The sequence below is a fragment of the Hyaena hyaena genome, unplaced genomic scaffold (genome assembly GCF_003009895.1).
Source record: "Hyaena hyaena isolate Hyena2069 unplaced genomic scaffold, ASM300989v1 scaffold_234, whole genome shotgun sequence".
NCBI lineage: Eukaryota > Metazoa > Chordata > Mammalia > Carnivora > Hyaenidae > Hyaena > Hyaena hyaena.
The window spans coordinates 2,074,213-2,095,967 of NW_024080865.1; the positions used below are offsets into that span (position 1 = coordinate 2,074,213).

Genomic DNA, 21,755 nt, shown 5'->3' on the forward strand with positions numbered 1-21,755 from the left:
GCTGACTGCTAGCTCAGAGCCTGGAGCCTGTTTCAGTCTGTGACTCCCTCTCTCTCTGACCCTCCCCTGCTCACACTGTCTCTCTCTCTCTCTCTCCTAGAAATAAATAAAACATTGAAAAAAAAAATTCAACCATGATTAAGTTTCCTGTGTTAAGCAGCCATAAACATAACAAATCACCCAGTTATCAGCAGGAGGAATCTTTATAGGTGATTAAAATGAGCACTTAAATTTCAGTTTCTTTTCTTTGCCTACAATGAAATGTAGCCATTCTTTGGCACAGGAGTCTAGCCTGATATGTTTGGAATTTTTGTAGCTGCTCTCAAAAAAAAAAAAAAAAAAAAGCCAAAGAGGTCCGCTTCCAATTCATTTAGTGCAGTTACAGAGCTGTGTAGACAAGGCCTTCAGACCTTGTGGGACCCTTGCTGGTCAACCTGGCACTGAAGTTGATGATTTAGTACAATGATGATGCATTATTGCTATTTCTGCCCAACTTTCAAGTGAAAAAGAAACAATTAGGAAAACCTGGAAGGGGTTTGGTGGGAAATGAGATTTTATTTTGAAATAAATTATATACAGTAGTGAACATGTTTTACTGGCATATTTTTACTTCACCGGGAACTTAGTTATAATGGGTGATCTTCATAAAAGGGCTTTCTGAATTGTCAAAGAAAATGTTTTTATATTCAATGTAGCTTTACTTACATACTCCATTCGATATCAGTTAACCATTAAAGCGGGAGAAAATGCTTCTGAAATTCTTCCTCTAAATTACTTAATAGAACATTTTATTTGTGGGAAAAGCTCTGCTCAGATAGTATTTATTGTTTTAATAGCTTTGTGAGATTTCACTTTTGTTTTTTAGGGCAAACTTGACAAAGCTGTACCTTTGTATGAGCTAGCTGTTGAAATCCGGCAGAAATCTTTTGGCCCAAAGCACCCTAGTGTAGCTACTGCCCTGGTGAACTTAGCTGTTCTCTATAGCCAGATGGTAAGTTCCTACATATTCTCTTTATGGTTTTAAGGTATGAAATATAGGTAAATATGAATCAGATGTAACATAGTAGCAGTAACTAAAGAATTTAAGATTGCTAATGCTTCCTTCAGGGGCCTCTGGGTGGCTCAGTTGATTAAACGTCTGACTCTTGATTTCAGCTGAGGTCATGATCTCAGAATTTGTGAGTTCAAGCCCTATGTTGGGCTCTGTGCTTACAGTGAGAAGCCTGCTTGGAGTATATCTCTCTCCATCTCTCTCTGACCCCTCCCACTCATGCACTCTTTGTCAAAATAAACAAACTTAAAAAAAGATTACTAATGCTTTCTTTAGTACTTAGGAAATTATTGAAGTTGTATTTGTAAAATGGTCCCTTCCTCTTAGTGTAAAACACCTACTGAGTGTTTAGTTCATTGCATAAACTTAGTTTTAAATTCTGGAGATTCTGTACATCTCTGTATCTAATACTGTCTCTAAGCTGTGGCATTTGCCTATGATAGGTGAAAAGCAGGTGTTGTACCCACAGGGCAATAAAGAAACAGGTTTTGCTTAATTTTTGGATTAAGGTCAGTGGTCACCAAGCCAGGTCTAAAACTTAGGTTTCTGACTTTCTGTTATACTGCTTCTACCATTATGTTTGATAAATAAATCAATTTTATCCACATTCTGTAGGAGATTCTTAACCTTTTTAGAGGTACTTACCCAAGTACATCAGCTTAGTCTAGAGTATGTTAATAGTAATTTCAGCAATTCCATGTATTCAAGTGAATGTTGTTACTTTTTTTACTAAGAAAAAACATACTGAAGCCTTGCCATTATATGAAAGAGCATTAAAGATTTATGAAGACAGCCTGGGTCGGATGCATCCTCGAGTTGGAGAAACATTAAAGAATTTAGCTGTGCTTAGGTAAGAATATTTTCAGTTTCCTGATAACAGCCAAACTCCATTTTTAGAACACCTTTAATTTGATTTATCACAGAACAATACAGAATATTTAGTGCCGATTGTTTTTTCTTGGCCTTGAGGGGGTGAAGGGACTGTTTTGGGTTGATTTACTTCAAGATACTAAACTAAAGCAGTACCCAGAAGTGAAATGAAGGCTGCCTAATCTATGTTGTAGAGGAATGTTATCAGGTAAGTGGTAAAAGATGGTTTACATTCAAAGCTAACAGACTCTGGGGATAATATGGCCAATTTGCTGTCATCAAAACTAATTTACCATTAAGTGCGTGATGGTTTTGCTTTTTCTGTTTGTGTATCTCAGGATGCAGAGACTTCCCTTAGCAATATCAATGCATCCATTACAACATGGTCTTAATGGTGTCTGTATGAGGCACTGAGATATACTTCAGCAGTTCAGATAGAGAGTTTGAGTATTCTATTTTACTGGTCGGCCTGAGTGCATACACTGGAAATAAATAGAAAGGGGGAATGAGGAAACTTTTTACTCTGTATCCTATAAGGTCATATTCACAACTTGTTATTCTGTATCATATAAGGTCATTTCAAGTTGTTAAGAGGTTATATTCTCATTTTAACATTTTTTTCTCACAAAGCTATGAAGAAGGGGATTTTGAAAAAGCTGCTGAACTATACAAAAGGGCCATGGAAATAAAAGAAGCAGAAACATCACTTTTGGGTGGAAAAGCTCCTTCCCGACATTCATCAAGTGGAGACACATTTAGCTTACAAACAACCCATTCTCCTAATGTTTTCAGGGACCGAGGTAATGGCAATTAAAATTCATTGCAAATGCACTTTAGGACAAAATAATTAAGAAACATTTGGAACATTAGAATTTCAAACATAAAGAATTTATTTTTACTTTGTGTGATTTAACTGATACTTGGATGAAATTGCATTGGACTACATTGGAGTCATGATTGTGTGTTAGTTTAAAATAATTAACTTTCCTATTGTATGGGACCAATGGATGTGGACACATTAGAATCCTAAAATGACATGAAGAATTGATCATGATGAGTGGATTGGTCTGTTCAACAAGAGCTGGCAGAGCAGTAAAGACAAGGAGTTCAAGTCCATGATTCTTTGATTTCTCAGAGCTGCTTTTGGCCTCACCATTCCTGGTCATGCTTTTCAGCTGTAGCCTGGCCCAATTCTCTACCTCAAAGAAGTTTCAAAGAATAAAGGGATAATGTTTATCAAAGGTTTCAATTGTCTTTTGTAAAATGAACTAGTAGTAGTTGTCTCTGCTACCTTTCTAAAAATTCTGCCTTATTCATGAGCAGACTGGGCCAAGCCCTCTGTTGTCCATGCTGTCTACACTGTTCTGCTGTGTTAGATGTACCTGCATAATTTGAAGTCATTAGTGCAGTAACAGTCAAGCACTTAGCATTCTTTGACCTTCCCCAAGATAGAGACATGACAGTCTCTTCTTTTTTAAATGGCCTAAATTGATCTCTTCATTTACTCAAACTCAGATTAGTCTGTTCTATATAGAAAAAAAAAATGTTTTACAGGTTTTATAAATGTTGCCACATTTTGATTAAAACCATTTATGTATTTATATATAATAAAATCTTTAATTTTAATACTTGTAAGATTCCAACATGTTAATTATAGAGGTGAAAGACGTAATATCCATACTTCACTGTTCTAAAATAAAAGTGCAAGGTGCCTGGGTGGCTCAGTTGGTTGAGCGTCTGACTCTTGATTTCAGCTGAGGTCCTGATCTCATTGGTTCATGAGTTCGAGCCCACATCGGGTCCATGCACTGACACTGCAGAGCCTGCTTGGGACTCTCTCAAAATAAAACTTTTTTAAAGGGAAATTTAAAAATAAAAGTGAAATTTCAAGTTTTCTCACTCCAGTCTGTACCAAATTGAGTTTTGGTGACTTTATAAGGTTTTGGTTAGTGGTCTGTAAGGCTTGGCTATACACAGGGTGGTCCATGAACCAGGATGATCAGTACTAGCTGGGAGCTGATGAAAAATTAAGACTCCAGAGCCTCTCCTCAGACCGACTGAATCAAAATCTGCAGTTGGCTAGATCCCCAGATATTCATATGCACCTAAGTTTGAGAATCAATGGTCTGATTCTAAGGCACTATAGCTGTGACTTAGAAGAAATTAGGCAAGATCTTACAAAATGAACCTCCTTCTTCCACATTTTGTGAGAAGTTCAAAAAGAAAAAAGATAAAACATGACCAAAATACATCTTAATTAAACTGACAAATTACCATATACTACTGATTTCAGAATGAAGCTGTTAAGAGTTTAAAATTTGATTATCTTGAGGCACCTGGGATAATCAGTTGGTTAATTGATTAGTGAAAATGGTTTCCCTAATACTTTACAGAAAGAAATATGGAGGAAAATGTGATTGGGGTAGTTAAATCTTCCTTAATATTCTTATACGATTAGTACCTTTTTGTGTTGTTGTGGCTGTAGGTATTCAAGTAGTATTTCTATGCGAGGAAACCCATAATACGTTTTGTTTTTTTTTTTTTTTACTAAATAAAACATTTAAGCAGTACATAAATTAACTTCCCATTAACAATAGGGAAGGGAGTTGAGCATAATTGTTTTACTATAAAGCTTCTGTGCTAAGGCAAATTTGGAAGTGTGTTTCCTCCTTTCATATTTCTAGAAACAATAGTTTTTAGAAATCTGGTCAAGCACTGGTTTTATTTAGTAATGTAAAACTCAGTGTTGATTAATTTCTTGTTATCAGCTCCTGTAAGTTTTCATGGCAAACAGATTGTCCAAGGAGCAATCCAGGTAGCAAAAGATACCTTAGCAGAGTTTTTTCTGGTAAATAATCCATAATTATTTGTTAATGAAATATATTAGACAAAAAATTATATAACTTAGATCTAAGATTTGATGCAGTAAAAAACACCAGCAGTGTGAAATCCCATGTTAAAAGAACAAAGGTACATTCTAACTATTATACTTTATCAAACTATATAATTTTTAAATTATAAGCAGATCTTTACCAGGGGTCCCAAAGGAATGGGATTATTTTTGAAAGGCTATGTTTCTTTTTTGAAATTCTAAATATCTTGAGTAACTAGAAAAAAATATTTTACAGATGAATTCACTGATTTTTTTTTAATTGCAAATGACCTACCAAGCCAACATAAATAAGTTTCAAAAGCTAGAACAATCCTACTTTCCTAACCTCACTCTAAAACATAAGAATCACTGTATGATTCTAGAATCTCAAAACAAATATACTGACCATATCTGATTTTTGGAACTTTCTGAAATCAGTTTTTAGAACTTTATTTTACAAGGGAAGACTGCATTTTTCATCTTGTACTAACAGTTCTTCCCTAGAAATAAAGCTAGATATTACTATGTTCAAAGCAAAAAATCATCAAAATAGAAGATTAGCATAGCATAGTAACATCCTACTGATAATGGTTACCCATGCAGAGTTTTTTTTATTGGTCTCCAAACCATTGGGATTTATCCAAGGCTCTTTAAACTTTCATTATTTGTTTGCAACTCCAGAGAAAACAAGTTTATCAAATTATAATTTGGTGGTCATAATCAGGGCAACTGATTCTCTCCCAATGAATAAATAACACCTCAGTCATTACAGAGGTAACTTACGTCTCTTTTATGCCCACAATATAGGATAACTACCTAATTACCTAGAGAATCAAATTTAAATATTCTGAAGGTAGCCCCTATCATGGGTATAATATAGATGATCTTAGCCTAAATTTGTTCCTTGCTCCTCAAAATAAAGTACAGTGACTCCAGATATAGATGTCCCACAGATGCTATGATTTCTTTTCCTTGGTCAGTACAGAAATATAATAACTTGCACTTCCTGAAAGTATATTTCATTTGTTTATCTGTGAAGAAAGTTTCCTTTTGTTTGCCTTTGTCTTGTTTTTAATATATAACTTACAGGTTTACAAACTTACCCAATACTTTCTCAATACATTTCAGTTTGTAGTTCATCAGATAACATTTGAGAGGATATTTTTATTTTATAGGTTATTTTAATTTCACTGTTGGCCAAGTTAATAATAGTAGATAGTTTTCTTGTAGGGAGTGATTCTAAACACAATGAGGGGATGCCTGCTAACTCTAACCACTGTTGTACCTCCTGCCCTTTTCCTGTATTTGAGAAGCACATACTACTTTATTGTCCATGACCTCAGACAACAGACCACAAAGAATTCATGCAAAGAAAAGAAATATAGCATATTATTGGTCCTTTCTTCCCACCCTCCAAAAAGGCCGAAACATTTCAGTGGCTAAGTTTTAGTAACTGAAATGAAACATGAGTTTTAGGAGAGTTACTGATTTCATTGAAGGGAGAAACTGATAAGCAATACAGTACTTTGAACAAGTACAACAATTCTGTAAAGATTACGTATCAATTAATGTTGCCCTAAGCTTTATCAGTTTTTAAATTATTTTTTTAATTCCAAGGAAATTGGATTAAACTCAGGAAATAAAATATAGGTTAGTCCGTTATCTACATATTCTTCATCTTGGCCATGAGGTCTTCCAAGCTTTCACCAGAATCTTCCACAGTTACCTCAGCTACAGAATCTTCTTGCTATCAAATGAGGGAAACATAGTGGAAAAAATAACTGTCTAAAAGTCTTGATGCTTAGGGGTATATAATCACTAAGTTTTAATTATGTTCAACTAGTTTATAAAGTAAACTTTAATAAATATACCTTCTCATTTTTAGGAGAGACAGTTTTTTACTTTCCCCACCAATATTTTGACTTAAAAGGCAGTAATTTCAACATTACTAAGATCTCTACTGAAGTGGTATTTTTAAATGGTATTATGGCTAAAACTCAGTATAAAAAATGGTATCTTCATTTAATCAAAATCGACTTTACTTGCTCCATTAACAAGTCAACAACACTATTTTAGGTCTGTGTTTCAAACAGCTGAAAATGTACTGCATATTTCCACATTAACACTGAATACCTCTCTCACATGCCTTAACTCTGATAGCATAAAATATCCAAATTAGGAAATACTGCATTGGCATTATAAAATAGGATAAAGATGAAAGAAGGTAAGTAGACATTTCCTCTTCTCTGACATTTACTTATGGTAAGTCAGGTTTTAAATGTACCTTTTCAGGAATTGTATAGGCCACTGTAATTCCTTCAGGTAAATCAGGAACTGGACCTGAAGAATTTTTCAGTTCCTCTTCTGAAATCTCAGACACCAACTCAATACCTATAGAGTTAAATGTGATATTACAAGAGTTTTCAAGGAAATTTAATTATTCAGAGTTTGGATAATTTAATTATAATGATATTCCCTCCCATAAGAGATTTTGTTTCACGCTGCCATTTCAATATATGAAAGAATTCCTACCCCACTCATTGTCTTCATGTATTATCTCTTCCTCCTCTTGAACAACCTCCTGTTTGGGCAGTGCTGCTACCTTTTTCTGTAGAAATCAAACAGTATCAAAGTATTCTTACTCATTCTCAGGCCTCTAAAGCATTAATCAAAAATGCAGACAGGCTTTTTATTTTACCAAAAGCAGAAAAGGATTTCAAACAAACTGTTTCACTTTTGTAGCAAAGTGAATTTAATTTTTTACTAACATTTACCCCCTAGAGATACAATAAATAAAAATCTAGAATCCATTTTTCTTATTTTTCAAATCTAAGTAATTGTTTTAACTTATTGTCCAAACAGTATGACCTCTCGTACATTCTGATGGATTGATGTATACCTTGTATTCTTCCTGTTGCTTCCTGCAATTTCTGTCATCACATTGAGGATTTGGCTTCATGGACATAGTAGGGAAAAAATCCTGCATTGCATTATATCCAAGGTAAAAACTAACAGTACCAAAATTTAACAGAAACCTAGAAAAACAAATCAAAGTACACTTAGATAAATAAAACATAAAAGAACTAAATTTTTAAAAAAATGACCTTGAAGTACATAATAATTTTTGTAATAAGCAATAGTACTTAAAGTACTGTTGTCAGATTAAAAGGTGGAGAAGAATCCCTGAGATTGGTACTAAATCTAACTACTTTTTAAAACTTTTATATATACATATATATACGTATATATATATATATCTTAGTATGCAATTTACAATCTTAAATGTACAGCTCAATGAAATTTTCCGAAAATCCTGACCCATGTAATCACTACCAGATCAAAATACAGAACATTTCCAATATGCCCTAAAGCTCTCGTGTTCCCTAACTGTCCTAATCTGATTCCTTTTAGAAGCTCATAAAGAGAGGAAAAATCACATACAAAATATAAACAACAGGAAAAACATTTGCACTGAGTGCACAAGACAAAAAACTGAGTCAATGATCTGAAGCAGACAATTCATAGAAAACTCTTAAGTGCTCACCCCTTTTCATGAATACCTGAAAATTAAAATACCCATATTTTACCTATCATTTGACAAAGATTAAAATGTCTGATGAGGGGCGCCTGGGTGGCTCAGTTGGTTAAGCATCCGACTTCGGCTCAGGTCATGATCTCACAGTCCATGGGTTCGAGCCCTGCATCAGGCTCTGTGCTTACAGCTCAGAGCCTGGAGCCTGCTTCGGATTCTGTGTCTCCCTCTCTCTCTCTGTCCCTCCCTTGCTCACTCTCTGTCTCTCAAAATAAAGACATTAAAAAAATAAATAAATTTTTAAAAATAAATAAAAAGTTTGATGATACCCAATGTTATGAACTGGTATGGGTGAAGCAGGTATTCCTACCCTGTGATAGAAATGTACATCCTTCTGAAGGAGAAATTTAGTAATATCTGTCAAAATAAATACTGCATAAACTCAGAAATTCCACTTCTAAAAATTCGTATCTACAAAAATCTAACTTACAGATATATGTAAGATGCTGTTTGCAGCATTTTTGGTTTTTTGCAGCCTTGTTAATACCATCAAAAAAAAATCTAAGTAGCTTAAATGTCCATCCATAGGGGGATGGCTAAATAGGACACATCCTTAAAAGAATAGTTTATAGCCATGATTTTTCCCCCTCCCTTTTTGTAACATACTCTAAAATATTTTGTTTGGATAGGGCCTACTGAAGTTTTTATAGGCTATTATTGCTCTTATATAAAATAGCCCTAGACCCTTGCCTTTAGAGTTCTTAGGTATGCTTTTTACAATTTCTTTGCTGGTAGCTGACACTTCTGATATTAGGGTACCTCCCTATATCGTGTGCAGTTTGTTCTTATTATACTGGAAGGTTTGGAAACTAACTAAGCTTTTTAAAATTGTAAAGTAAGAAAAAAATGGCCTGAGGAAGGAAACACCTAAAGGGTTTCTCCTCTTAATAAAATGTGAGTTGATTCAAAATCTCTTTGACATTAATCTTAGCTGCAAAGAAACCTTTGTCCTTTTTCACTATAGTTTAGATGGTGTGGTGGCTGAGTATCTTTTTTTCTGAGCTCAGAGGTATTGTCCTCTTAATGTTCAATCACATTCGTATTATTTTTAGTAAGAGTTAAGTAAATAAGAGTGTTTACGTTCTTTGGTCAAACCTAAAGAGATTTAAATCATTTGGTTAATACTTCATAAACAAATACACCAGTACCACTGTACCATTTAATAAGACCTATTCTAAATGCACAGAGTAACACAGATGTATGTATATTAATATGTATGTTTAAATTAGATATACTAAATATACATGTAAATTTAAAGTACTTAATATATTATACATATATAAAAACCATACATAAAGCTGTACTTTAAAAAACTAAATATGTAGCTGGTAATTTTAGTATTTGAAATGATTTATGAAATCTATTTCTATCAAAAGCAAACAAGACTATTCAGAAAAATTAGCCCTCACTCACTTTAACACATTTTGTACCAAGATCCCAGCAACCACTCCCATAGTGGTAGGAAGACTGGCTGCACAAACACCTTCTCGTTTCAGAGTCTTTTCGTCAATATTTGCAGCAACTACAAGTGGGGGAGCACACTACATGAAAAAGAATGAAAGAAAATATATTTCAAAATGAAAGGGAAAAAGATAACATGCTCAGAATAGTATTGTCACATTCAAAGTTTTTTTTCTTTGAATTATAATACATTTTCAATACAAAATACATTTTCAATACTTTAGTTAATAAGCCAAAATGAGTCATGCATACCGCAAAACAAGCAGATTCTCCAGGAATTATGAGCTGTATATGCCCAGAAACTGCATTTTCACTGACCCCAGACTCCATCCATGTTTGCCCAAGTTCATTACAAGCCTTAGGAGAAACAGATGAAAACATTAGAACAAAAACAATAAGTAATTTATCAAAAGTTATTTCATGAAAAATTGGGGCTTAACTAAATGGATTACCAAATGGTTTTTTAAATGTTTCAAAAGAGGAAAGTTATCAATAATGGAATTCCTGGTCAACTGCCACTCTCTATTTAAAAACAAAAAGTAAACTGGGGACACTTGGATGCCTCAGTGGGTCGAGTGTCCCACTCTTGATTTCTCAGCTCAGGTCATGATACAAGGGTCATGGAACTGAGCTCCATCTCAGGCTTCATGCTGAGCATGGAGCCTTAAGATTCTCTCTCCCTCTCCCTCCACTCCCCCTGCCCTCCCCCACCCCAACCCCACTCTAAATTTTTTAAACATTTTTTTAAGTAAACTGACAGCATTCAAAGCAGCCAATAAATATTTCATTAAATTGAGCCATTTAAATTTACTGATTTCTTATTAATGTAAAAATTCATTTTTCTAAAATAATCTCAGTAACAAAAAACTGCAAAATATCTTCTGAAAAGTTGAAAACACAGCAATTCAAAAGAATTGTTTTATTTCTGAGAAAACAGGTTTGTAAGCAATTTATACACATTTTTATCTTTACTTAAAAAATAAAGTAACAAAAATTAAAACCAATGTTAACATAGAATACAACATTATAAGACAGTCATTTATTTTTAAAATTGTACATCAGAAGTATCTACTATTTATAGTTTCCTCTACTGGCATAACAAAGAATAGGATACTGAAACATTAGCCACACTAGCAAAGCTAGACAGGTCCCACAGCTATTAGAATAAAACTTTTTTTAATGCTTACTTATTTTGAAAGAGAGAGGACAAGCAAGGGAGGGGCAGAAAGAGAGGGAAAGAGAGGATCCTAAGCAGACCTCACACTGTCAGCACAGAGTCTCACGTGGGGCTCAAAGTTACAAACCGTGAGATTATGACCTTAGCTGAAATCAAGAGTGGACACTTAACCAACTGAGCTGCCTAGGCACCTTAGAATAAATTTTAAAAGTAGGCTAAGAGAACATTAAAAATTAATGAAACACATTATAAAAGGGTTTAAATACACAACTATACAAGAAAACAGATGAATCAATGAGTGTAACATCTTATACAACGGGAATACTCACTGTATTTATTGTCATTCGAGCTTCAAAATTGTCCACACAGCTAAGAACTAGGTCAACAGGTTTTCCCTCTTGTAATCCACCATTACTAGGTAAAGAAAATGAATTTTATTTGGGGGAAAAAATCAGGACACAAAACAAACTCTAATTATGACTTTGTTCAGTCACACATTTATGCTTTTGATAAATGTTTGAGTGCAGTTATGACACAGTAATGTTAAAGATCCAGTACGTACTGAGTAACTGATATGTATATAACATCAACACTACAGTGCTTCTCACAGAAGACACAAGAAGTATAAAGTCTGTTCGCAAAAGTTACCATTCCCCTATCAGCTTTCACAGACTTTTATTTTTCACTCAGTTCACTGAATTGAATATAATTCAGTATCTCAGTGATGTTACAGTCTGCAGAAAACCACCTTCATATAGAAATATAATCTAGAACACAGAACTTATAATTGAGGACCCCTTGTTATATCATAACAACAGAGTTTTTGGGTCTTGATTTTTTATTGTTGTTACTATTGTTTTTTGGACAATATTTACTTTTTACTGAGTTACTAACCCACAAAAATTAACTATTCAAAAACAAAAATATGTATCGATAAACTATTTAAAAATATGTATATATATATCAAATCTACCAACTCACTGAATCAGTAGATTCTGAATCTACTGATCAGTAGATTCTTTAATTTTTTAAAAAAAAATTTTAATATTTATTTTTGAGAGAGAGACAGAAACAGAGCATGAGCAAGGGAGGGCAGAGAGAGGGAGACACAGAATCTGAAGCAGGCTCCAGGCTCTGAGTTGTCAGCACAGAGCCTGACAAAGGGCTTGAACGCATGAACCAGGAGATCATGACCTGAGCCAAAGTCGGACACTTAACTCACTGAGCCACCCAGGGCCCCAACATCAATAGATTTTCTAATAATACTTATTTAACTGAGCTGGACACTGTACAAAACATTCACAGTAAAATTTTACCTTATCCTATCCATGAAATGTTGAAAGTTTTCTACTGTGGTTATATTGTAGTTGTGTACTTCAAAAAGAACATCTGGATTAATGTTCCTAAGAGGGAAAAAGGGAATGATTATAAAAACTATTAGTAGGAATATTAAACAGGAAAAAGAACTGAAAAAGTGAAAGATCATTTAGCACAGGTAAGAAAAATGGAATTCAGGCTATTCAAAGTAAATCCAAAGTCCTCTTCTACCTCATTTGCCCCACTAGGAGGACTATGTTGATTGCCGGATAACAGAAATGTTCCCACCATCTGTGTGCTGGGAATTAAGTCTTCATCAACTAGGTGAGCTGTACCCCTTCCTGACAAAAGAACTCCTTTGTTCCTTATTTAATTCAGTGCAAGATGTTTGGAGCCACAAAGAAACTTCCTAGAATAAGGGTTGGCAAAGTATGGCCCTGGGGCCAAATCTGGCCTATTTTTAGGAAGCCTGCAAGCTAAGAACGGTTTTTACATTTTTAAATGGTGGCAGGAGAAAAAGAACAGAACAATATTTCATAACATGCTAAAATTACATGGAATTTAACCTTCAGAGTCCATAAACAAAGTTTTATCAGAGCACAGCCATGTTCATTCATTTTTGTGTTGCCTATAGCTGCCATCACACTACAGCTACATGGTTTGAGGGTAGGTAGTTTCATAGTTGGCCCTCAAAGCCTAAAATGTTTACTATCTAGCACTATACTGAAAAAGGTTGCCAACACAGTTCCAAGAGGTAAGAGAATTCATGTAAGTAAAACCTGCATTTTTATAGAGAAAAATTCATGCATTAGGTTAACTTATACAAAATATACAAACTAAGATGTCACTAAATATAGTCTTTAATCACTGTTCCATTTACCTCAAAGTATATTCTGCTGCTTGAACTTTACTTAATCCTGCTTGGTGAGGTTGGAAGAAAAGTCTATTCATATTGGCCAGTTCCACCTTGTCATAGTCAAAGAGTAGCAACTAAAATGAAAATAGTGGTATTTTGATGAAAAAATACCAAAAAACAAAAAAAATAACAAAGAATAAACTAGTGGACTTTACATTTGATGGGTTTAACAGGTTAACAGCAATAATACTAGCTAACTCTAAAATACTAAGTGCCTTATATTAACTCATTTAATGCTCACATGAGGTAAGTACATGGGTACTTTAATTCCCTTCATAAATGAGACAACCACAGCACATGCTCAAAAGCATCACTCAGCTAATATATGCAGAAAGGCAATTCAAATTCAGGCATTCTCAATCCAGCATCTGCACCCTAACCATAACACTTACTGCCTCTCCATATGATCCACTGAGAAATTAATGTTTATTCCATTTCATTCCGATTGTTTACTAAAGGCCAAGAACACATTAGATAAATGATTTTTAAAATAAGATTTTAAAAATACTGTATCTTAAAATACTGTTATCTTAAAACTATAGTGTTAATATGACTCCTTTTGTGACTATAACACCATCCATACCCATAGCTAAACCATTATTCCAAATAGAATTACTAAACAGGAAGTTGTTTCCTGCTGTATATTTAGGCATGACAGCATTTCTCTCTCTCTCTCTCTCTCTCTCTCTCTCTCTCACAAACACACACACACAGACGCACACTCCCCTTTTTAAAGATCCCATTTCCTATCAGTAAGAACAGGTTGCATCCAAAGATTTCCAAGTTCTCTTTCTTTTTTTTTTTTAATTTTTTTTTTTAATGTTTTATTTATTTCTAGGAGAGAGAGAGAGAGAGACAGCGTGAGCAGGGGAGGGTCAGAGAGAGAGGGAGTCACAGACTGAAGCAGGCTCCAGGCTCTGAGCTGGCAGTCAGCACAGAGCCCGACGCGAGGCTCGAACCCACGAACCGCGAGATCATGACCTAAGCGAAAGTCGGACGCATAACCGAATAAGCCACCCAGGCGCCCCATCCAAGGTCTCTTTCTTAATCTAAAATTCTGTGACTTCTTAATACAATTCTCAGCATCCTAAATTTAGTAACAAAAAGAGGGGAAAGGCGAGGACAGGGCGAGCACAGATGCAAGGCCTACAGCGGTGGCTAAGGGGGACTGTGGCTTGTGGTGCAGCTGTCCTATGCATGGCTAAAATTACAAAAAAAAGGGGGGGAGGGTCTTATTAACAACAAAATTAACATCCCACAGAACACCTAGGTAACCCTTAGTATCTTGCTAGAAAATATATCACCTCTGTCCCCTGTGGTAATTTTCTGACCCGACTTAAGAGTCTCCAAAATAAGTTTCATTTAGCTCATTCAACAGTATTTATTCAGTCAGGCCAAGTATTAAATTGACTCTTCAGCCTCATAGCTGGTTTATAAGATACAGGCAGGAAACCCCAGATTTGGGGATAGGAGACTGAGTTGTAGCTCTGTCACTAATAAGCTCTTATCATGGATAAGTCACTCACTTTTTAGACCTGTATCCTCAATAAAGCAGGTAATCTAAATCTGATGATCCAAGTCACCACAAAGTATTCCAGAAACTTTCAGGGGTGAGAAGTGGGATCTAAGTCTCCAATCCTCCACTTCCCTACCTAACTCCATGAATTAGCTTCTTGTTTATCTATTTTACATACTGGAAAGAATTCTAAAACTCACCTATGTACATCCTTGAGTGTACATCCAAACTTGAGTATACACTGGCCATCTCTTAAAAAAATACTGATGTCTGGGTCCCATCTCCAGAGATACTCATTCTATTCCAGTTTGGACATCAAAATTTTGAACTTCGTAGGTGATTCTAATTACAGTAGTATTTGATAACTACTGTTCTAGATCCTTGCTACTCAAAACATGGCCTGGGCTAGCAGCCCATCAGCATTACCTGGATCTCCTCAGAAATACAGGCGCACTGTCTCAAGTTTAATGTGCGTGTGAATCATCTGGAGATTTGTTAAAATACAGATTCTGGGGGCACCTGGGTGGCTTAGTTGGTTAAGTGTCCAGCTTTGGCTCAGGTCATGATCTCACGGTTCATGGGTTCAAGCCTTGTGTCGGGCTCTATGCTAAGAGCTAGCTCAGAGCCTGGAGCCTGTTTCAGATTCTGTGTTTCCTTCTCTCTCTGACCCTCCGCTGCTCATGCGGTCTCTCTCTCACTCTCAGAAGTAAATAAAACATAAAAAAATAAAATAAAATACAGATTCTGAGTCTTCACATCTGGAAGGGTCTGGAAGTCTTCAGTTCTAACAAGCTCCCAGGTGATGATGATGCTACTAATTTGGACACCAGCCTGAGTAGCAAGGATCTAGCCATGTTTTTTGTTTTAAGTTTATTTGAGAGAGAGAGAGAGGGCAGCATGAGCCGGGAAGGGGCAGCGAGAGATGGAGTGAGAGAATCTTAAGCAAGCTCTGCACTGTCAGCACACGGAGCCCAACTCAAGGCTCAATCTCAAAACCATGAGATCATGACTTGACCCAAAATCAAGAGTCAAACACTTACCTAGCCACCCAGGTGCCCTAAGGATCTAGTAGTTCTTAAAGTCTATCCTCCTCCTACCCCGACTAGGAACATCAGAATCACCTGGGAATTTGTTTGAAATTCAAATTCCACTCAAAACCTCAAGAATCAAAACCACCAGGGTTGGGTCTGGCAATCTAGGTTTTAAGAAGCCTTCCAAGAGATTCTGATGCACACTCAAACCTTAGAAACTCAGTCTCTGGGATATCTACTATCCTAGGTCAGTCTGCCAGGGTTCTTATGTCAGCTAAAAGCTGACTGGCTTTTGTAAACCTCTTGAAAGACTTTAAAATGTCTAAATAAACTTTTTTGGTATTTTTGTGTTGCCTTTTCTATATTGATAAATGTCACCTTTGAAACCACTTTCTCTTAAGAATTTGGAACATGGGGGGCACCTGGGTGGCTCTGTCAGTTAAGCATCCAACTCTTGATTTTGGCTCAAGTTCATGGTCTCATGAACCCAGCCCCACCTCAGCTCTGCTCTGCGCCTGACTCAACCTAGAGCATTCTCCAGTTCGATTCCAAGTGTAAGAGGGGTATTTATTTTGTAACTTAAAGTTTTTCTTTTTTAATACTCCTTACCTATCTTACCCAGCCTCCCAACCCACCTCCCCTCTGGCAACCACCAGTTTTCTGTATTTAACAGATTTGTTTGTTTTCTTTATTAAATTATACATAGAAGTGAAATCATATAGTATTTGTCCATCAATGTTGTTATGAACGGCAAGATTTCATTCTTTTATAAGGCTAATATTCCATTTTACACTCACACACCCTACAGCTTCTTTATTCATTCATCTATGTAGGGACACTTGGGCTGCTTCCATTATCTTGACTATTGTAAATAAAGCTGTTGTTAACACAGGGTGTATATATATCTTTAAAAAAAATTTTTTTTTAAGTTTATTTCTGAGAGAGAGAGACAGCATGAATAGGGGAGAGTCAGAGAGAGGGGGAGACACAAAATCTGAAGCAGGCTCCAGGCTCTGAGCTAGCTGTCAGCACAGAGCCCGACATGGGGCTCAAACCCACGAACCGTGAGATCATGACCTGAGCTGAAGTCAGACGCTCAACCGACTGAGGCACCCAGGCACCCTTATCTTTTCAAGTTATTTTTCTTTGGGTAAAAAATAAGAAATAAATGAAAAGTATAGCATAGGGGATATAGTCAGTAATATTGTAATAAGGTTGTATGGTGACAGCTGTTGACTATACTTATGATAAAGAGTAATGTGCTAAATCACTATGTTGTACACCTAAAATTAATACAATGCTGCCCACTAAAATGTTTAAAAATATTTCTGAATAATAAAAAGTGACTATTCTTTGGTAAAAAAAAAAGTAAGAAAGCTACATGCTTTCTAGTTCATCTTGTATAAAGCATGTTTAAAAATATTTGTTAGGGGAGCCTGAGTGACTCAGTCAGTTGAGCATACAACTTTGCCTCAGGTCATCATCTTGTAGTTGGTGCGTTTAAGCCCTGCTTTGGGTTCTGTGCTGACAGCTCAGAATCTGGAGTCTGCTTCAGTTTCTAGGTCTCCCTCTCTCTCTGACCATTGCCCACTCACACACTGTCTCTCTCTCTCTCTCTCTCTCAAAAAAAAATAAAAAACATTTAAAAAATAATATTTGTTAGGAGTCCCTGGTTGGCTCAGTCAGTTGAGTATTCAACTCTTGATTTCTGCTCATGATCTCATGATTTGTAGGATTGAGTACCGCATTATGCTCTATGCTGAAAGCATGGGGCCTGCTTGGGATTCTCTGTCTCTCTCTCTGCCCTTCCCTTGCTTGGATGCTCGCTTGCGCGCGCGCACTTTCTCTCTCTCCCCCTCTCTCAAAATACATAAAGTTAAAAAAAATTATTTGTTAGATGTTTTTGTTTCACACATTATCAATTTAACCACCTTCGTGTCAAAGCTCTGTATCTGAAACACTTAAGTCCAAATTGTAACATATTACCTCTAACAAAAAATTACTGAAGACAATTTAGATATTCCTTGTTTTATTAGCATTAATATCACCTTTCATTTGGGTAGAGTTTTTTTTTTTTTTTTTTTTTTGAGAGAGAGGAGGGAGCCCACGTGAGCGGGGTGGGGGGGTGCTAGGGAGAGAGAGAGAGAATCACAGGCAGGCTCCACACCGTCAGAGAGGAGCCCGATGTGGAGCTCGAACCCATGAACTGTGAGATCATGACCTGAGCTGAAATAAGAGTCAGACACTTAACGACGGAGCCACCCAGGCACCCCTGGGTATGGTTAAGTCTTAACTCCTTTGGGTAGAAAGAACAATCTGAATAAGAACACCACAAATCAGTAAACTATTAGCAATGAGGGAAAAGTTCCTAATTTGTACCTGATTCACTCCATAAGTGAGTAGGTTCCCTACGTGACAAGCAAAGAGAAATGTTTTTACCTTACCAATGCCACATCTTGTCAGCATTTCAGCAGTCACACTACCAACTCCACCAACACCTACTATTGCTACAGCAAAGGTACGGATTTTCTGTGAAATGCAAAATTACGTATTTGTTGGTTAACTTTTCATCAAAAATGTGAGAAATTATTTTCATGTACTGAAATCATCTTTGAAAGCTTGGAAAGGTTTATCATACCTCATAGTCGCTTACAATTCCCATTCGTTTCAATGCCATCAGGCGGCTTAAAACAAAAAAAGTTTTAAATTAAAATCTTTTAATATGTATATAGGTAAACATACAACATCACAGAAAAACACAAACTTAATCATAACTAATGCTTTAAAAGAAATCTTTCAGCTGGCTTTTACGAAGTGAGACCAGATCACCCAGGAAGCTTTAAAACCACCTGTGCTTGAATAGCCTTCCAAGTGTAGCCTATGCAACAAGATTTTTTTTAACACACCTGAGACGTTCTAATGGGCAGTCAAGGTCAAAGAAAACACTTGACTTAAAATTTAAGGGTCTAGATGAAGCAGGTCAAAGTAAAATTTCAACATTCTCCCATGCTTTCTTACCATATGTATTTAACACTCAGATTTAATGTTTAACATGAGTTGTCTCTGCCCAAAATGGATGATGTCGACTTTTAGTAAGCACCTACTGTATGCCAAGAACTCTAAAAGGTACTTTACCTACTGTTGGTCTGCTGTTTTGTTTTTTTATATATTTAAACCCATATACATAAAATTCCCATTCGTTTACACTATATTACAAATAGTTCTACTAGGCTTGCTATAATTCTGCAAGCTTCTGGCCCCCACTCCCCTTTTCCTCTCCTTCCTCATTTTCAACTCTTACTAACACATCTCTAAATAGCATGCTAACGTTACTTCTGGATTTTCCGTTTTAGGTATTATGTGAATATTTCACTCGTTCCATAGGTCCCTACTAAACACAAATATCTGCCATAGTTGCTCAGCTACTAAGAATTGGGATTTGAATCCCATCAATCTGTTTCTAGAGACCTTCCTCAACCAGGCTCCACACTGTCAGCACAGAGCCCTACAGGCCTCGAACCCACGAACCGTGAGATCATGACCTGGGCCTAAGTCGGACGCTTAACCGACTGAGCCACCCAGGCGCCCCTAGAGACCTTCCTCTTAACCCCTGCACTGTATCGAGCTGGCTAAAAGCTTTAAAACCGAAGCTAATTTTGCTTTCCCACCACGCCCCCAACTTTGAAATTTGAAAGGCCTTTAGGAAATTCGAAGTTTATGGTCAGCGGATTTTGTATTTAATATCTTTTGAAAGTTATTACTATCAGTTTTATGCAGAACGAGGCAGATTAACAGCAGAGGCAAGGGCGTCAGGAAACCAGCCGCGTGTCCTCCGCGGGCCGGGGAGCAGCACCATATGGCTGACTCGCTTGGGTTTTGTTTTTTAAGTGGAAGAATACCTTCCGCGCAGTACTGCGACTTGAACTCGAGCGTTTGGGAGCAGGACCAAAGAAGAGGGAGGTGGGAGGCGGCGGGACTGCATAGGAGGGGAGCGCCTCACTCCTGACTACCCGGAGATCTCGACCTCGCCCCCTCGCCGGCCTCCCACCCGCGCCGCAGGTCACCTGTAGGGGTTCGAGTCCACCACCTCCGGGCTCATCTTCTCGATGCGGACCCTGCCGCCGCCTCCGTCGCCGCCCCCCACGGCCCGCCGACTCCTCTCCTGTGCCAGTTCCCGCTCCAGCTCCTCCACCCGCTGCCGCAGCCGCTCCACAGACCCGGCCATGGCTGGGACGCCGGCCGCCAACGCTCCCAGCCCCGGCCTTCGCCGTCGCCGCCGCCCCACGCTGCTAGGCCTGCAGGCCCCGCGAGGGGTCCGTGAGGAGGCACCTAGCCGCCGCCTCCCTCGCCCGGAACCCTGGGGAAGTGCTCCCACAGTCGCACAGACGACACGTCGCCGCCGCTCCAGCGGTCCGCTCGCATTGCTGCTTCCGGTGTGTTGCTAACACCGCTCCCCCTCAGAAAAACCCGCTCCTCTTTGCTCCTTTCTTCGCCGGGTCCTAACAGGCCCGGCCGCGGCAGGGCCGGGTTCTTAGCAATCAGAATTGACGGCCTCCGATGGTGCTTTTCCAGCCGGGCGGTTAGGAGAAACACCCAGGATCAACAGATTCCTGAGCACAAGTTCTCGACGGGCCCATTTCTGAACAGGACCCAGTACGTCTTTTCCGCCTGGAGGTGCGTGAAATTTGGAGGTGCAAGAGGCCTCTTCGTTTTAGGAGCGACTAACGTGGCTTTGCCTTCTTTAGAACAGCAGCCTCGACTGTGAGGCTAACTGAAAATTTTAGGTGTGAGCACACAGAGGTGCTCTGGCACCACCCGCCTAGAGCCTGAACGACCGGATTCAAGGGCCAGTGTTGCGCAGTTATGGCGCCCAAGGGGCGTGTGTGATTGGCAGGAGCGGCGGGGCCTCGCCCCCAAGCTGTGGCGTGGCACTCCGCAGGCCTGAGGTCCCGGAGCACGTAAGGACTGTGGAGTCTGCGTCTTTGCGACCGGCAGAGGCAGTCATGGAGGCCGGTGCCTCCGCCGAGCCCGACACCATCGAAGTGCTGCCCCAGCACAAGTTCGACACCGGGTCCCTAGAGGCCTATCTAAACCAGCATTTGTCCGGCTTTGGGGCCGAGCCCGAGGCCCAACTGACCGTTGCCCAGTACAGGTATCGACGCCGGCCTTCTCCTCCAGCAGAAACACATCTGTACATTGTGCTTTTCTTTCTTTGGCCTGTGGTGGGTTCGCGGTTTCCCCCGTCTCCGCTTTTCCTGCACCGACTCACTCCGCAGGTGGGAGCTGCCGTCGGCCGTCCCCTGCATTTCATCCTGCGTATTTCCCATTCGAGGACAGTAATGGAAGCACCACACTATTCAGGATTCCAGCTATGAGAAGGAATCTTTGTTCACGGATTTAGTTCTGTACCTGGAAGATACACGGAGGCAGTTAAGGTTGGGAGCTTTGTGGAATACAAAGAGCTCTTCTCAGCTTCAGTGACCGTTACCTTTTTTTTTTTTTTTTTTTTTTGAAGCAGGTGCAATTTCCTTTTAATTGGCAATACTCTTGTGGGTTGAGTTAATGGCTATATTATCTACTACTAATAGTTAATTCTAGATCTTAAATTTAGGATGTTGACGAGGCATTTTGGGATTTAGTTCTTTTTGAAGTGAGGGAATGGAACTGGATGATAGTCCTGAGAATACTGTTCTCCACCGTGAATCTGGCTCTGGTCTGGCTTAACAGGGAGCCTGCTTGGGACTTTATGTCTCCTCTCTCTGACCCTCCTGCTCTCCCTCTTCCCCCACCCCCACACACTTGCAGGAGTACTCTCCCTCTCAAAATAAATACTAAGGGGGAAAAAAACAGAATGGGAGAATCCAAGCAAATAGTCTGGAGAGGGGTTTAATAAGTATTTTAAAGATGCGTTGAAGAGGGTGGTTATGTAACTGACCATCGAATTTAAACGAG

General features: G+C 38.1%; 3 protein-coding genes across 6 annotated transcripts in view; 2 read left to right on the top strand and 1 right to left on the bottom strand.

Moving 5' to 3' along the window:
- NPHP3 (nephrocystin 3) overlaps positions 1–3,157 on the top strand; it is a 42,314-nt gene extending 39,157 nt beyond the window's left edge. For both annotated transcript variants that reach the window (XM_039243874.1, XM_039243875.1), the window contains 3 exons: positions 866–991; positions 1,786–1,901; positions 2,552–3,157. In XM_039243874.1, the coding sequence (XP_039099805.1) occupies positions 866–991; positions 1,786–1,901; positions 2,552–2,735 (426 nt within the window). In that variant the 3' untranslated portion in view covers positions 2,736–3,157. The remainder of the gene's footprint in view (positions 1–865; positions 992–1,785; positions 1,902–2,551) is intronic.
- Positions 3,158–6,158: 3,001 nt separating this feature from the next.
- On the bottom strand, positions 6,159–20,213 carry UBA5 (ubiquitin like modifier activating enzyme 5). 2 transcript variants are annotated; one of them, XM_039243893.1, is made up of 12 exons: positions 19,868–20,213; positions 18,442–18,487; positions 18,243–18,332; positions 13,221–13,330; positions 12,340–12,426; positions 11,353–11,437; positions 10,099–10,203; positions 9,799–9,926; positions 7,693–7,828; positions 7,326–7,401; positions 7,078–7,184; positions 6,159–6,540 (listed from the first exon to the last, which is right to left on the bottom strand). In XM_039243893.1, the coding sequence occupies exons 1-12, from the start codon at positions 20,026–20,028 to the stop codon at positions 6,457–6,459; spliced, it is 1,215 nt and encodes a 404-aa protein (XP_039099824.1). In that variant the 5' UTR covers positions 20,029–20,213; the 3' UTR covers positions 6,159–6,456. The 2 variants fall into 2 exon arrangements, with proteins under 2 accessions (XP_039099824.1, XP_039099825.1); XM_039243894.1 differs by lacking the exons at positions 18,442–18,487; positions 19,868–20,213 and having other exon boundaries at positions 18,248–18,329.
- Positions 20,214–20,238: 25 nt separating this feature from the next.
- ACAD11 (acyl-CoA dehydrogenase family member 11) overlaps positions 20,239–21,755 on the top strand; it is a 95,595-nt gene continuing 94,078 nt past the window's right edge. Inside the window, exon 1 of one of the 2 annotated variants that reach the window (XM_039243890.1) lies at positions 20,239–20,955. In XM_039243890.1, coding sequence (XP_039099821.1) covers positions 20,807–20,955 — 149 coding nt within the window. In that variant the 5' untranslated portion in view covers positions 20,239–20,806. The remainder of the gene's footprint in view (positions 20,956–21,755) is intronic. The other variant, XM_039243889.1, reaches the window with a different exon arrangement.

Bases quoted from the DNA above. Each gene is read 5' to 3' on its own strand.
- UBA5 (XM_039243893.1), bottom strand. From the start codon at position 20,028: ATGGCCGGGTCTGTGGAGCGGCTGCGGCAGCGGGTGGAGGAGCTGGAG. The intron at 18,488-19,867 runs GTGACCTGCGGC...TTTTGTTTTAAG, and splicing joins GTGGACTCGAACCCCTACAG to CCGCCTGATGGCATTGAAAC. The intron at 11,438-12,339 runs GTAAAATTTTAC...TTCTTTACCTAG, and splicing joins CATTTCATGGATAGGATAAG to TAATGGTGGATTACAAGAGG.